The following is a 13,949-nucleotide window of genomic DNA, read 5'->3' on the forward strand; positions in this document are numbered from 1 at the left end:
TTTCCGTCTACCAAATCCTCTCACATGGCTCTGGTCGGCCCGAAGCTATAGCAAAAGGAACTTGCCCAAGGTGACACACAGTGGGACTGAACCCGGAACCATGTGGTTGGTAAGCAAGCTACTTACCACACAGCCTCACCTGCGCCTATATATATATATATATATATACATACACACACACACACACACACACACACACACACACACACACACACACACACACACACTTACATATATTGATATCTCCAGGGAAGTGATATAGAAACGCTCATAGAAATTTCATTAGAAGACATTGGCACAAAGTATTTTAAGCAGATTCCGGAACCTAAATGGCTCCTTCAATATAAAGAATTTATCCGAAGAATACAGCAGAATATCGTCTGGGAGAGTATATTTAGAGAGCATGCTGAAGAGAGTATTGCTATCTGGCAAAATCCTTTAGGAATATTATCTTTGCACACTCACACACACACGTATGCACTCAAACAAGTACGAACTCACAGACGTTCCTATACACAAACTCTCACATACGTAAAACTCACAGAAACATATATGCATGCATATCTCTACAAACATATATACATACAGCTATACATACAGACATACATACATACACACATTTGTGTGTGTGTATATATGTATATATATTCACACATACTTACATACATGGTTATGTATGTATATATGTTTATATATATATATAGACACATTCATACATGTATGTATGTATATATATATATATTTATCTATCTAGCTATATATATATATATATATATATATATGCATGTACATATATACATATATATATTTATATATATAGCTATATATATATATATTTATATATATATATATTTATATATATACATATATATACACACACACATATATATATATATACATATATATATGTAGGCATATATATTCTCTTGAGAATGGTTCCGTTTTGGATTATCAAGTTCTTTTACATACCCTAAGTGAATTGAATAGTGAAAAAAATATGTTGGGGGTGAGTGGAAGACGGGGGGGGGGGGAGAGAGAGAGAGAGGAGGGGCTTAATAACATGTGTATGTGTGCATATATATATGTGTGTGTGTGTGTGTGTAAACCCTATCTTTGTTGCTCCTTTTTGATTTCCTACGTATACATTCACAGGAAAAAATATATTCATACACACACATATATACAAATATTGTGCATTTATAAGTACATACACACGCGCACACACATACAAATATACATATACATATACAAATCTACATAACTTTACACACAAATACACAAACGTACATAGGCGCGCCCACACGCACACATAACAATATCATCGATAGTGACTTCGAAGTTTTGGCCAGCTAAGCCATCGTTGGATGGTAGCTTACTTGGCCGAAAATTCGAAGTTACAGTCATTATTTTTCTTGTCTAAAAATATTAAATTTGAACTCTACAAAAGTATAGAGCAACCCATTAGATTAATGGGAAATTGTCTTAATTATAACTGATCATAAAAACAAACACACAAAAATACACACTCGTACACGCGCGCATGCTCATTTTAACAGATATATTTACCAAAATTACATAAAAATGTCTTGAAATACTAAAGAGTAAATTGATTCAATAAAATCGCCATTGGCTTCAACCACAGCCTCCAGACGACTTCGGAATCTTCTGCAACTCTTCTGGTCAGCCTCCTTGTTTACGTTGGTGAATGCTGCCATAATCTTTGCCTTCAGTTCATCTTTGGTGTTATAAAGGAGTTGTGTTGGTCTCTCGTTCAACTGCGCCCCACACATTATAATCAAGGGGGTTACAGTCTGGGGAGTTAGGTGGCCAGATGTTAGGGGTGATACGGTTGTAGAAATCGTCTGACAGCCATGACTGGGTTCTCCTGCTTGTGTGGCTTGGTGCAGAGTCCTGTTGCGAGACATAGGGTCTTCCAGAAGCCATTCTCTTGACCCAGGGCAGCACTACCTCCTCCTGGCGCTTGATGTAGGCCTTCGTGTTGAGTCCGAAGCCGTGTGGGAAAATGGAGGCATAACGTTGCCATCACTAATGGTTACTCCAAACACCATGATTTACATGTTTTGGACACATGGCAAACCACCGCCACCACTGCCGCCGCCACCACTGCCGCCGCCACCTCCACCTCCATAACCATAACCACAACCAGCACCACCATTCAATCTCATTACCACCATTATCTTAACCACAATACCACCCCTATCACCATTCATACCCACCTCTAATATGTTTGTGTGTATATATGTGTGTGTGTATGTGTGTGTTTGTATGTGTTCGTGTGTGTGCATGTGTGTGTTCGTGTGTATATTTGTGTTTGTATGTTCGTGTGTGTGTGTGTGTGTGTGTGTGTGTGTGTGTGTGTGTGTCCTTCCTTACTCTTAAAGTTCAGCTTCATTTAGTGTGTATTTTAGGTAAAGTCTGACTTCCTCTTCCGGTAACCCAGCAGTCTTACTGTTACACAACATTAAACAGTTTAATCCCGCAGTTAATATCCGCAGAACATCTAACACACGCCAACCAGCTTTATTTCTACGGAGAGAGAGAGAAAGAAGAGAGAGAGAGAGAGAGAGAAAGAGAGAAAGAAAGAAGGGAGAGAGAGAGAGAGAGCATTTATAATGTTGTTATTATTATTATTATTCAGATTAGACTGTTGGAAAAGAAAAAAATCCTAACATCAGGCTACAAGAAGTAACCTTAGATACCAAAAACCCTCCTAAGTATCCTAGCTGTTCCTAATAACACTGTTTTCTGGAGCTGTACTAAACTGCGGTTTTATGCCCATTTCCTCTAAGAAATATATATTATCATCATCATCATCATTATTATTATTATTATTATTATTATTATTATTATTATTATTGAGTCTCATTGTGTGAAGGCATTGTTTTTGCTTCTCCCTTCGAGATACGATTTATCCAAGCATTACCAAATGAAATTTTCTCTTGAGTATTCAAAGAAAAGAACTACAATTATCTAAGGATGGACTGCCCCTGATCCCCAGGGGTTGAGGAAAAAACAAACAAGCAAAAAAACAAGATAAGGTTTGCTGCAGAAACGACGAAAATTTTTATTTACGTGCCTTACGTTTTCACATCTAAAATGGCTACCGAGCATTCTTATGCTACAAAACAAAACGCTTGAATAGTGAAAGAAAAAAAAAGAAAACGAAACAAAGAAAAAGAAAATAACAGAACTCAAAGCACAACTAAATATACAAAAGGAAGGAGAAAATAAACAGCTTAGCAAAGAGTCAAGAGAAGAAAATGTCTCAAAAACTCAAATAAGTAATTTTGGAGATAATTAAGACTCAGTCTGCTCATAAAATTAACTTGGACGTGGCTGAGTAGTCCACAGACATGCGTACCCTTAACGTAGTTCTGAGCGAGTTTCAGTGTGACACAGAGTGTGAAAAGGCCGGCCCTTTGAAAATTACAGGTACTACTCATGTTTGCTAGTTGAGTTGACTGGAGCAATGGGAAATAAAGTGTCTTGCTTAAGAACGCAATGCGCTGCCGGGAATCGAACTCATGACTTTACGAATAAATAAATAGAATAAAAGAGAAAGGGAAATAAAGAACAGCAAATGTAATTACAAGAACACCAGACGTCTGTTTCCATATTGCCATTAGCCAAAACCCTGGAGTGGCATCTGAAATACATGTGTGCCCAAGATTAGGAATAGGACAAAAACCTCGTTCCACTAATAATGCAAATTGCAGCATCGCACCCTCATTAGGAAGAAATATCAATAATAGATGAAAACAAGAAACAAAGAAAAAGAAAAACAGAAAGCGATAAAAAAGAACAAAAAGACTGAAGACTTAATATAAAACAGTGAAAATGGTTGTGGAAGAACAGCTATTTCTTCAAAATGGACAATGAAATTCCTCTTCAGAAAAATACCAAAGAAAATGAAGAGGACGAAGATGAACTAAGATTTGCCACTTTTCGGAAATTAAACGAACAATTGATAGGCAAAATTATGTGTCTGCGGTTCCATGGACATTCCAAAGAAGTTAGAATGACACAAAAACAGTTAGATACAGAATATGAACAACATAAACACCAAATGTCTTTAAAAATACTTACTGTGTATATGTGGGTATATACATTCATACATACATACATGCGGGGAACGAATATTGCTCCCTTTTTTAACACACCACGCAAGCATGGAAAACAGACGTTAATCGATGATGATAATAATGATGATGATTCAAGCTAATGTGGCACTTTTGTCTTGTTGACAAATAATAAATAACCATATTGAATATTCTTTTCAAGTGTAGAAATAAGTTCACATTTCTCTCTATATATCTGTCTGTTTGTCTGTCTATGTATTTATTTATTTATTTCATCAACACAACTGTGGTTTTGAACGGTCATTTTCAAAGCTCGGAATTTAATATTTATCAAATAAATGAGATTTTCCAGCAACTCGCGATTCTTTGTTGTCTTGCTTTTTTAATCCAGACATTATTTGAATTTCCGATAACCATTATTATTAAGTTTTTCGCCATCAAGCCTTCGCTTCTCATATTTATTTATTCACCTGTCTCACATGAAAGCTGAAACATTCTCCCTGCACCTAACTTTAATAATATCGAGAGAGCTGCATCTGTATAAAACTGAATCTAGCAACAAACTCTAAGCTTTTGAGGACCATCTCTCTACAAAGAAGAAGTTAATAGATAATTTATCTTCTCTGTGGAGAATGCAGTACGCCAGCCTGGTTCTCTGTCGGTTAGGACAACAAGTGTTCCGGTTGATCCGATCAACGGAACAGCTTGTGCAAGTGGCTGAGCACCCCACGGAGATGCGTACACTTAACATAGTTCTCAGGGAGATTCAGTGCGACACACACTGTAACAAGGTTGGCCCTTTGCAATTACTGGTACAACTCAGTTTCGCCAGCTGAGTAGACAGGAGCAATGGGAAATAAAGTGTCTTGCTCAAGGACACAACACGTCGCCAGGAATTGAACTCACAACCTTATGATCGTGTGCTAGCATTTACGTGAAAAAGGTAAACAAGTGCTACTTTGGCGCGTGATCTACAAATAACAGGGCGATTACTTTTTAGTTTACTTCATGCTTGTGCTACTTTGGCGCGTGATCTACATCAGAAAATTTACTTTGGTCATCTTCACGATTATTTTAATTATTATATTGTTTATTCTTGGTTTCTTCTTTTCCAGCGGAAACGTTAGCAAGCTGGGCGAAATGCTTCGTCTATCTTTACGTTCTGAGTTCAAATTCCACCGAGGTCGACTTTGCCTTTCGTCCTTTCGGGGACGATAAATTAAGTACCAGTTGCATACTGGAGTTGATCTAATCGACTTAACCTCTCCTCCCAAATTTCAGGCCTTGTGCTTTTTGTGGAATTTTGTAGGTCATCATTTAGGTTATATATATGTATACATGTATGTATGTATGTATGTATGTATGTGCTTATGTATGTGTGCATATGTGTCTGTCTCTACGTATATATATGTATGTTTATGTATGTATATATGCATGAATATATGGCTCTCTCTTTGTATGTATGTATATATATATATATCTATATAAATGCGTGAGTATAGATGTTTATTCATATGAAACCCAATTGTATAGAACAGATTAGAATCTTCTCGAGCTACAAACGTCACAATATCGAACAATTCATGACTTCACGACGCAATAGCATCTTATTCGTGTCGTAGGTTGCAAAACGTCAAGTTACAATGGATTCACGTAAGACTGGTTTCTCTCTTTCATATCTTATGTCTGCCATTGCTATAAATTATCCTAAGTACATATCTAACGTTAGCTGTAGAGAAGTGGTGTGGCCAGACATTGAATATAAGGGTCACATGAACAACTTCAGATGTTAGCGACCCAGAAAGAAAAAAAAGATATAAACCAAAGCCTTCGACGTGTTTTATCCCCAGGGATTTTAAGCATTTTATTCTTACACTATCATTTATAGCCTTATCTAATTTGAGCATCGAGTTCCATCGTTAGAAACAAATTATTTCAAACTCTTTTGAAGTTTCTACGTTGAAGTTCCTAATTTGTAGAGAAGTAGTGGTGTGGCCAAAAATTTAAGGCGGACGTAAAGAACCGCAACCACTTTGGGTTTTTTTGTTGTTTTTTTTATAGAATATCCCATATTCGAGTACGGAGATTCTGAATCTGAAAGAAAAAAAAAAAAGAAAAAAAAAAATAAAGAACGCCATTTTAAAATTTTAATCCTCCCCACCACCAATTCTTCAATTTTTTCAGAAATTTTGATTATGATTCTGAAAAAATAAAAATTTTGTAAAATTTCAGTTTTTTAAAAAATATAATACCCCCTAACCCTAACCTTAAAACTAATCCTAACCTTAAAACTATTATGGGGGAGGGGAAAATTAAAATTTTTAAATGCGGTTTTTTTTTTTTTTTTGCAGAATCAGAATCTCCGTACTCGAAAATGTGTGTGTGTTTTTGTGCTTGTTTTGTGCTTGAAAACCGGTGTTGGTGTGCTTTCGATCCTGTGAACCAGCGGTTCGGAAAAAAAAAAAAAAAAAAAAGTACTGCTGTCGATTCATTCGACTAAAAAATTCTTGAAGGCGGTGCCCCAGCATGGCCGCAGTCCAATGACTGAACCAAGCAAAAGAAAGAGAAAATAATTGTTTGGATCGCTGACCTGAAATGCCTTGAATCCGTTGAACTCAGCGCCATTACTCTTCACAGTTTGGGGGGTAGAGACCATCCCCCGCCTCCCGACAACTCCCCTCCCAAGCAACTACAAAAAACAATCAAAAGCAAATAACAACAGAAAACAACCCCCACCTCACTCTGATAAGCCATTTAACAAACGATTTAAGGTTTTAAAGTGAGGCCACGTGGCTCAGTGGTTAGGGGCATTCGACTCACGATCGTAAGGTCGTGAGTTCAATTCCCGGCGTTGCAAGACACTTCTTTTTTTCCACGGTGCTCCAGTCCACTCAGCTAGCGAAAATAAGGGGTATCTATTTTTCAAAGGACCAGCTTTGTCACATTCTGTGCCACCCTGAATCTCCCTTGAAGGGTACGCGTGCCTGTGGAGTACTCAGGGTACGCGTGCCTGTGGAGTACTCAGCCGCTTGCATGTTGATTTCATGAGCAGGCTGTTCCGTTCATCGGATCAACTGAAACTGTTGACGGAGTATCGGTTCGATACCAAAAGTGCGTGACACGTTTAAACCCAGGGAGGAATCCGAGGTGAAAAAAGAAACGGTGCTCCAGCATAGCCGCAGTCAAAATGACTGTAACAACTAAAAGAGTAAATTAAATTACTGAAATTTCCCGCCTAGAAATTTTTTTTTTTTCTTTTACAAAAATGCGTGTGTGAATTCTCTAGAATAGTTTGCTGTGCTAGGGGGCATAACTCATTTTTAATTAATTAGAGTTACGTCCCTTGAAATTGTTTCTGTTTACCTTTCGGTGATGTTTATTCTTTAATTTATTTAATTAATTAATTTATTTATGTCTTTCAGCCAAGTGGCTGCGACTTTGTGGTAATGGCTTCAAATCTTTGGGCTCCAAGTTCAAATCTTCCGAGGGCAGCTTTGCTGAGGCGGTAAGCTGTCAGAATAGTTATGCGTCAATCGAAATGCTTTAGCGGTCTCTCTTCTGTTTCTTAAGGTTCCGAGTTCTTATTCTGTCGAGGCCAAGTTTGCCTTCGGTCCCTCCGGACACTCCGGACACTCCGATCCACCTCGTGCCTCCCTGCTCCGACTCCTACCCTGCGGCACCTGAAATCACTGGTCTTGGACTAAAACTCTGAAGCCACTATTTAACGTGGGAATCGCTTTAAGTCTCTGCAGTGGCAGATCAAATCCTTTGAGGTCGTGAGCGGGCAGACTGGGGGTGGGTGTCAATCATATCGATTTGTCGCTCCCTTCAAAATTACTGTTCTTGTTCCGAAATCGAAAACTATTAATTTATGGTGTACTTCGGACATTTCGCTAAAATGTGCTGCCTGCTAAACAGAGATGGTCATGGTTGGAATACATTTCTCATAGATCCTCTGGGCCAAGGTGGAGCTCTAGCTCAACAACAATACAAAACATATATGATATACTATATATCCTGGCTATCATATCTGAAATATTAGCAACTAACAGGTCTGATCACGGACCCATGTGAATTCCATCTTTTACGAATCTTATTACTTTGAAGCATGAATCTATGGTTGTTCATAGTATTGGTTTATCGTGTTAAATATTTTAATTATCTCCCATTGATGTCCTTCCATAGTTAAGGTTGTTGAAGGCATAACATTCGAACACACATTATGTCTATATGTTTATGTAAGTTCATATGTATGTATGTATCTATTTATCTATTACTTGTTGATCATTAGACTGCGGCCACGTTGGAGCACCACCTTGAAGCAATTTAAGTCGAATGTATTGACCCCAGTACTTTTTTAAAGCCTAGTACTAATTCTATCAGTTTCTCTTGCCGAACCGGTAAGTTACAGGGGCGTAAATACACCAGCACCGGTTGTCAAAGACACACACATATACATGACGGGCTTCTTTCAGTTTCCGTTGACCAAATCCACTCAGAAGGCTTTAGTCGACTCGAGGCTATAGAAGAAGATATTTGCCCAAGGTGCCACGCAGTGGGACTGAACCCCAAACCGTGTGGTTGGGAAGCAAGCTTCTTACCACATAACCACGATAACAACGTTTATATGTGATTCGAAATAATTCGATACGTTGTTTTATACTGTTTTACAGAAACCTCAAAAGCAGTAACGGAGGACTTGAATAAAAATGTGGAAACTAACGTTCAGAGTTCGAATCCAGGAACCAGCAATACTGTTCGTATTTTTTATTGTAATCTTTTATTACTCATATAATGTCTTTATTTTCTTTTTTTTTTATCATTTTTTCCTCGTTATATGCATTCAAAGAATTTAGTTGGAATGAATTATTTTGATAAATACTATTCGTGAATAATGGTTTCTTTTCTTACTAACGGCACTAGATTTTTGTATCGTGTCTGTTCCCCACCACCATTTGACGACCACTTAACTTTGCGTCCCCGTAACTAAGCGGTTCGGCAAAAAAACCAACTAGATAGAGTATTAAACTTATGTTGTTATCGTGGCTATGTGATAAGAAGCTTGCTTTCCAGTCACACGGTTTGGGGTTCAGTCCCACTACGTGGCATTTTGGAAATTGTTGGAAGGGTCTCAGAATCGACATGAAAATATTTTGAAGGTTTCTCCGTTTCTTTTAGAGAAACATTATTATCTGTTGGTATTGCTATATCGATTACAGAGCAATTTTTTTCTTGATCTCTGACAACTATATCCGACTTATTGGCCTTAATTTCTCTATCTGTGTGTATTGGTATATCCCAGAGTATGGTTGCTTTCTTTTTTTCTGTGACCTTTTCTGGCGTGTGGCTGTAACATCCGTTTTCTGTTATTCCATAGTGTTGGCATAGCTTCCAGTGTACATAGGTTCCAACTTTGTCATGTCTGTGAATATATTCCTTCTTAGCCAGGACTGGGCAGCCAGAGACAATATGATTTATTGTTTCTTCTCCATCTCCACATATTCTACTTGTTTCTTTTCATTATATGTTTTTGGCTAAGGCGGCGAGCTGGCAGAAACGTTAGCACGCCGGATTAAATGCTTAGTGGTATTTCGTCTGTCTTTACGTTTTGAGTTCAAATTCCGCCGAGGTCGACTTTGCCTTTCATCCTTTCGGCGTCGATAAATTAAGTACCAGTTGCGTATTGGAGTCGATGTAATCGACTGGCCCTTCAGAAAAAATTTTCTGGCCTTGTGCCTAGAGTAGAAAAGACTATGTAACTGATAAAAAAAAAAAATATTATTTGGAAAAAAAAAGAAGAAAAAATATTTATTTGTTTGTTTATTCTCTTATTAACAGTCGACCGTACAGTATGTAAGTCCGATGGACAGAAGTGAGGTAAAGAAACTTCTTTCATATTCCACGAACTTTGCCAGATATTTCCAGTTCAACGAAGAAGATCAGAAGGCGCTCACATTCTCCAGTTACTTCGAGGCAGACTACAAGGATGAAGAAAAGAGGCCAAAGGTAGGCTGGATACTCATTCCCTCAACAAACAACATTTCATTTGTGATAGGACATCTGATGACAGTCAGACGGCGCGAAATTTGGAGTAATCTTTATTCATTTACTCGACTTATTCAGAGGAAGGAAGACAGCTTGTCCGCCCTCCTGATTTTTTTATCAGGGCCTTTCAGATCGAATTCCTTCCTTCCTTCTGTATGTATGTATGTCACTATCAACCGGACTATCGGATGTCGTTACACTTCGCTAGGCACAATGAGCTTCCTCGCGTTGTTGTTGCTTCCGAGTGTTGCCACTCGTCTGGCTAGGTAGGCAGGCAGGCCGAGATTCTGCCCTGAACAGAACTTCAAGTCCCATGCAGAGTCCCATTTGAAATGAAATGCTTTGCTCAAGAACAAAATGCGCTGATTCAGTCTGGGAATCGAAACCACGATCATCCGATCGTGACTGCAAAACTTTAACCACTGGTCCACACGCACACACGTGTATAGACGTACCAAAGACGTGCCGTCTAGGTAGGCAAGGTAGGCAGTGCCTACCTTGAATAAACTAGATCGATAGCAACATTTTCCTCTCATGGCTAAATATGCACCAAATTCAATAAAATTAGGAAGGTTACTCTGATTACTATGCACAAAAGGCAAAATGTTTTATTTTTTCGTAGATGTGTGTTACATATCTCAGGCCTCCAATAATTACAGGTATAAACCTGAACTTGTAATCTGGATAGAGTAGTACGCTTATGTATGTATATATGTATGTATAGACACACACACACACACACACACACACCTGCGCGCGAGCACACACATACACGCACATACACTCAAATATGTGCACAAACACACACACAGGAGGCGAGCTGGCAGAAACGTTAGCACGCCGGGCGAAATGCTTAGCGGTATTTCGTCTGCCGCTACGTTCTGAGTTCAAATTCCGCCGAGGTCGACTTTGCCTTTCATCCTTTCAGGGTCGATCAAATAAGTACCAGTTACGCACTGGGGTCGATATAATCGACTTAATCCGTTTGTCTGTCCTTGTTTGTCCCCTCTGTGAGTAGCCCCTTGTGGACAGTAAAGAAATAACACACACACACATATATACGCTTGCCCACTGCCAAGTAAATTAATTGTTATTCATATAAACACGTACGATATTTACCTAATTAACTCGAATTGATTAAATTAATGTACTAAATTATTATTTCTGCTTTTATTTCCACTGGAAGGTTTTATCAGAATTCCCGAATTATACACGAATTTTCACAGTCCAATCTGGCTGGGACCAAATGATGCATCGCGATGATAGAAAAACTACGGAGATAGTCAAAGGTCGATTTTGTGAAGAGGTAAGATCACTTTAGTTATTGTGAGTTCATAAAAAGTTGCATTGCCAGTCTCCCCCACCTCTTTTCTCTCTCTCCTTTCTCGCTTTTATTTTCTTGCACTGAACTCATTGTCAGGGTTTCACGAAAACGTCCCGTTGATGGAGATGCATTAAGTCTGCCGAGTGATTTGATCTGAAAACGCGTCTTGAAACTAAAACTAATACAGCGTGGAAGACACACATTAAACCTGGTTCTCCGTCGGTTGCGACGATGGGTTTTCCAGTTGATCTGATCAATGGTTCAACCTGCTCGTGAAATTAACGTGCAAGTGGCTGAGCACTCCACAGACACGCGTACCCATAACGTAGTTCTCAGGGAGATTCAACGTGACACAGAATATGACAAGGGTGGTTCTTTCAATTATAGGTGCAACATATTTTTGCCAGCCGAATGGACGGGAACAAAGAGAAATAAAGAGTCTTGCTCAAGGATATAATGCATCGCCGAGAATCGAACTCACGACCTTACGATCGTGGGCCGAATACTCCTCTCATCAAAATTTTTGGCATTGAATTTAAATTACAAAAAAAAAAAGAAAAAATAATACCATAGGCGCAGGAGTGGCTGTGTGGTAAGAAGCGTGCTTCTCAACCACATGGTTTCGGGTTCAGTCCCACTGCCTGGCACCTTGAGCAAGTGTCTTCAATTATAACCTCAGACCGACCAAAGTCTTGTGAGTGGATTAGGGAGACGGAAACTGAAAGAAGCCCGTTTTATACATATATGTATATGCTTGTATGTCTGCGTTTGTCCCCCCCCTACCTGGCGATGGCGGGTCAAACACAGACACACGAACATGTACATCATATATATATATATATATATATATATATATATATATATATATATAAGTTAAATAATGAGGGTAGAAATTGATATTAATTAATTAATACCAATTTAAACCAGTGACTTAGCATACTTAAAAAATATCCGAAGATTAAGAAAATTATATGACATACATATATAAAGAGGAATAACCGCCAAGCTGGATTCCTAATATTCTAGAAGAAGATGCCAAATGGCCTTACCACGAAGAAATTTCAGCAAGACAAAAAGATAAAAAACTACATACCTGTTATGTAAATGTCTGCAGTTCTTCAGTGCAGTCGTCGTATGGAAAACATAATTCACAGAATTTGACAAAAGACGTCCTCCCAAAAGAGAACGTGTATAAAGTTGTGCCAATTATATTTGAGAGTATAGTTCAAATGTTTACATTTTGGCGCGCTGAAGCCGGAAAGAACTCTGCAGTTAATGAAATTTCCGCAGCGAATTTACCGGTTAGAGAATATGGTAATTTAAAAGTTAACTAATGAGGATAGAAATTAATATTAATTAATTAATATAAATTTAAACCAGTGGCCTACCATACTTAGAAAATCTGAAGATTTAGAAATTATATTACATAGAGGAATAACCACCAAGTTCTTCTAGCAATATATATATATATATATACAAGGTTCCAGGTTCAGTCCCACTGCGTGGCACCTTGGGCAAGTGTCTTCTTGTCCAAGACACGTGGGCACCTTGGGCAAGTGTCTACTATAGCCTCGGCCCGACCAAAGCCTTGTGAGTGGATTTGATAGACGGAAACTGAAAGAAGCCCGTCGTATATATGTATGTACAAATATGTGTGTGTGTGTGTGTGTCTGAGTTTGTCACCCCCAACATCGCTTGACAACCCATACTGGTGTTTTTACGTCCTTGTAACTTAGCGGTTCGGCAAAAGATTAAGTCCTGGGGTCGATTTGCTCGACTAAAGCTGGTGTTCCATCATGGCCACAGTCAAATGACTGAAACAAGTTAAAGAATAAAAGAATATATATACATATATACGACGTGCTTCTTTCTGTGTCCGTCTACCAAATCCACTCACAAGGTTTTGGTCGGCTCGAGGCTATAGTAGAAGACACTTGCCCAAGGAGCCACGTAGTGGGACTGAACCTGGAACCATGTGGTTGGGAAGCCACTCTTGCGCCCAGTTTTGTCTCTTTCCAAAATTTCTTCTTCATTTTTGGATCATTCTTTGGAATTCTTTGTTCATGCTTTTCCATTTTATTCTCTTTGTTAAACAGGAAAGACGTCGCGGTGTCCCCCTCGCAAATTCCTCTTTCTATGGTAGACAAGTTACAGGGCCATTGGAATCCCATTCACGAACGCATGCAAAACGGGTGTTGATCACAGGACCTGGAGGAAGTGTATAATTTTTAAAGAATTCGTTTTACAAACTTGCAAGAATTCTAAGGAGTAAATAAAACATTTCACAATTTTTGCCTTTCGTTGCGCTTGAGTCTTCTATTGCATTTTTATTTATTTATTTAAGTAGCATGTGACTGTAATTGTGTTGGGGGCAGGGCACAGAAGTTCTCATCTTTGTTGGGGAGGGGAGAGAAATCTGTATTTGTAAGGAGGAGGAAAGGCTAGAAAAAATCAGGAAAAAAAACATATGACATTCATCA

General features: G+C 38.5%; 2 protein-coding genes across 2 annotated transcripts in view; one reads left to right on the top strand and one right to left on the bottom strand.

Moving 5' to 3' along the window:
- The window catches only part of LOC149132262 (FERM domain-containing protein 5-like), a 104,100-nt gene extending 91,192 nt beyond the window's left edge, over positions 1 to 12,908 (bottom strand). The window contains exons 1-2 of the mRNA XM_089364044.1: positions 12,563 to 12,908; positions 6,691 to 6,789 (exon numbers count right to left, since the gene is read on the bottom strand). Coding sequence (XP_089220170.1) covers positions 6,691 to 6,756 — 66 coding nt within the window. The 5' untranslated portion in view covers positions 6,757 to 6,789; positions 12,563 to 12,908. The remainder of the gene's footprint in view (positions 1 to 6,690; positions 6,790 to 12,562) is intronic.
- LOC106883297 (uncharacterized) lies at positions 5,598 to 13,762 on the top strand. The gene is made up of 5 exons (XM_014934257.3): positions 5,598 to 5,753; positions 8,774 to 8,856; positions 9,939 to 10,106; positions 11,332 to 11,451; positions 13,566 to 13,762. The coding sequence occupies exons 1-5, from the start codon at positions 5,744 to 5,746 to the stop codon at positions 13,692 to 13,694; spliced, it is 510 nt and encodes a 169-aa protein (XP_014789743.1). The 5' UTR covers positions 5,598 to 5,743; the 3' UTR covers positions 13,695 to 13,762.
- The last annotated feature ends 187 nt before the right edge of the window (positions 13,763 to 13,949 follow it).

Source organism: Octopus bimaculoides, chromosome 16 (genome assembly GCF_046866305.1).
Source record: "Octopus bimaculoides isolate indiv1 chromosome 16, ASM4686630v1, whole genome shotgun sequence".
Taxonomy (NCBI): domain Eukaryota; kingdom Metazoa; phylum Mollusca; class Cephalopoda; order Octopoda; family Octopodidae; genus Octopus; species Octopus bimaculoides.